The sequence below is a fragment of the Gekko japonicus genome, unplaced genomic scaffold (assembly GCF_001447785.1).
Source record: "Gekko japonicus isolate JY-2015 unplaced genomic scaffold, Gekko_japonicus_V1.1 scaffold1549, whole genome shotgun sequence".
In the NCBI taxonomy this organism is placed as follows: Eukaryota; Metazoa; Chordata; class Lepidosauria; order Squamata; family Gekkonidae; genus Gekko; species Gekko japonicus.
Window position 1 is genome coordinate 87846 of NW_015170932.1, and position 2908 is coordinate 90753.

The 2908-nt window shown below is 46.1% G+C and overlaps 1 protein-coding gene across 1 annotated transcript in view; it reads left to right on the forward strand.

Moving 5' to 3' along the window:
- The first annotated feature begins 463 nt into the window (after positions 1–463).
- The window catches only part of CHDH (choline dehydrogenase), a 12894-nt gene continuing 10449 nt past the window's right edge, over positions 464–2908 (forward strand). Inside the window, exon 1 of the mRNA XM_015418843.1 lies at positions 464–1184. Coding sequence (XP_015274329.1) covers positions 485–1184 — 700 coding nt within the window. The 5' untranslated portion in view covers positions 464–484. The remainder of the gene's footprint in view (positions 1185–2908) is intronic.

A 2908-nucleotide genomic window follows, 5' to 3' on the forward strand; every position in this document is an offset into this window, starting at 1 on the left:
AGGTCAGTAGTTCAGCAGTTCGAGACCCGAGTGTGCCGCATGACGGAGTGAGCTCCCGTCTCTAGTTCCAGCTCCTGCCAACCTAGCAGTTCGAAAGCAAGAAATTGCAAGTAGATAAATAGGTACCTCTTCAGTGGGAGGGTAACAGCATTTCATGCGCCTTGGTGTTTAGTCATGCCAGCCACATGACCACGGAAATGTCTTCAGACAGCGCTGGCTCTTCGGCTTTGAAACGGAGATGAGCACCGCAACCCTAGAGTCGGATTCGACTGGCTTTCGAGCAAGGGAACCTTTACCTTTACCTTTTTTACATTTATTTAATTTCTTTAGATCTATTGCAGATGATATGCTATAATAAATTTTACTCACAGCCCTTTTTCATCTTTTCTAGCTTTTGACCCTGTCTTGTTTATGCCAGGAGTACACGTAGGAAAAGATGTCGTATTTACTTAGTGGAGTTCAGGCCTGTTGTTTTTCAAAGCAAATGCGTGGAATAAGGGGATTATTAATTAAAGCAGATATGCTGAAAAAAGTCTTCAGTGTCCAGAATTTGAAAATGACTCAAGCATTTTCTCAAGATAGTTCAAGGAACGTGGACTGTTTTACTTACATAATTGTTGGAGCTGGATCTGCTGGATGCGTATTAGCCAACCGACTGACTGAAGATCCTGACAGCACTGTTAAACTTCTAGAAGCAGGGCCAAGAGATGTACTCTTTGACAGTAAACGGTTAATGTGGAAGATTCACATGCCTGCTGCGTTGACCTACAATCTCTGTGATGACAAATATAACTGGTATTACCATACAATCCCACAAAAACACATGGATAATCGAATTATGTACTGGCCCAGAGGAAGAGTCTGGGGTGGTTCTTCATCCCTCAATGCTATGGTATATATTCGGGGCCACGCAGAAGATTATAACAGGTGGAGTAAAGAAGGAGCTGTTGGATGGGATTATGAATTTTGTTTGCCTTATTTTAAGAAAGCACAAACTCATGAGCTGGGTGCTGATCTTTATCGAGGTGGGAATGGCCCACTCCATGTGTCTAGGGGGAAGACTAACAACCCTCTTCACCTTGCATTCCTGGATGCAGCCCAGCAGGCTGGATATCCTTTCACAGACGATATGAATGGTTTTCAGCAAGAAGGCTTTGGCTGGATGGATATGACCATACACCAAGGTAAGTGGTCCATTTGGAGTGGACCTTTTTTTTAGCCGTCAAGTCATAGCTGGCTTGTGGTGACACTATAGGTTTTTCAAGGCAAGAGACTCTATGCCTGCCTCTTTGTAAAGATCCTCGTCTTCCTTGGTTATCTCCCATCCAAATACTAACTAGGGCCAACCCTCATGGACAAGCTTGCCCAAAAGACTACTTACCTACTACTGCTGACTTTCTGCAATGGGGATCTGAACAGAAGAAGAGTCCTGCTGGATCAGACCAGTAGTCTATCTAGTCCAGCATTGTGTCTTACACAGTGACCAGCCAGTTCCTCTGGACAGCCAACAACAGGGTATAGAGGCCAAAGCCTTCCCCTGATGTTGTCTCCTGGGCCAGGGGTCATTTTCTGCGGGAGCGCACAGGAGCGGCGCTCCGGCAGTAAAGAGCCCAGGGGGCGGGCACATGCAACAAGCCCCGCCCCCTGCTCCCAGCAGCCCTCAGAGCAAGAAGCAGCCAGGTAAGTTGCAGAACCACCTTCAGGTACAAGCTCTCTCTCTGTGAGGGCAGATCTGCACGCCCCCCCCCCCAATAGCTAGCAATCCAAAACAGTCCAGTGGCACCTTTAAGACCAAGTTTTATTCAGGTACAAACTCTCCCTCCTCTGTGAGGACAGATCTGCACGTCCGCCCCCCCCCATAGCTAGCAATCCAAAACAGTCCAGTGGCACCTTTAAGACCAAGTTGTATACAGGTACAAGCTCTCCCCCCTCTGCAAGGACAGATCTGCACGTCCCCCCCCCCCCAACTGCTCGCACACCCACAACAAAAAAAAACCCCAATAGCTAGCAATCCAAAACAGTCTAGTGGAGCCTGAGCGGTGGGTGTTGCCTTTTGACACATTTCCGGTGATGTCAGGGGGTGTGGCATATGCAAATGAGTTATGCTAATGAGCTCCTGCACCTCTTTTTCTACGAAATGACCCCTGCTCCTGGCTCTGGGATTCAGAGGCTTAGTGCCTTTGAATGTGGAGGTTTCTCTCAGCCACCATGGCTAGTAGCCATTAATAGACTTATCCTCCAGGACTCTATCTAATCTCCTTTTAAAGCTGTTTATTCCATTGGCCATCACTGTATCCTGTGACAGCAAATTCCACATTTTACTCACTCTCTGTGTAAAGTAGTATTTCCTTTTGTCCGTCCTGAGCCTCCTGCCCAACAGTTTCATTAGATGCCCTTGAGTTTTGATATTTTGGGAGAGGGAGAAAAATTTCTCTTGGTCATGAATAATTTTATAGACCTTTATCACGTCCGTCCCCCCCTTAGTCATCTCTTTTCTAAACTGAAAAGTCCCAGACTCTTCATCCTTTCCTTATAGGGAAGGTGCTCCAGCCCCCTAATAAGTAGGGGACTGTTTACAGTGTTCTGGGTCATAATTTCTGTTCAAGCAGAGCTGACCATTGCTCCATGTGAACTGGCTGTATAACATACTAGGTGCCATAATATCTTCTACAACTCAAATAGTAGACAGGTTGAAGTAGACAATATTTCTTGAATGAAGAGAGTTTGAAAGTAGCTAACCTATCAGAATGCCACAGCATTCCCCCCCCCGCCTTTTAAATAAGGACATTAATTTGGTTAAATAGATACTGAATCTTGATTGTTGTGCAAGAGCGTGGATGTTTATAGCAAGATCATGTGTATGGGCAGCCTAGTACATGGTACTTGCATGTCTGCTCTCTTTGTGCAG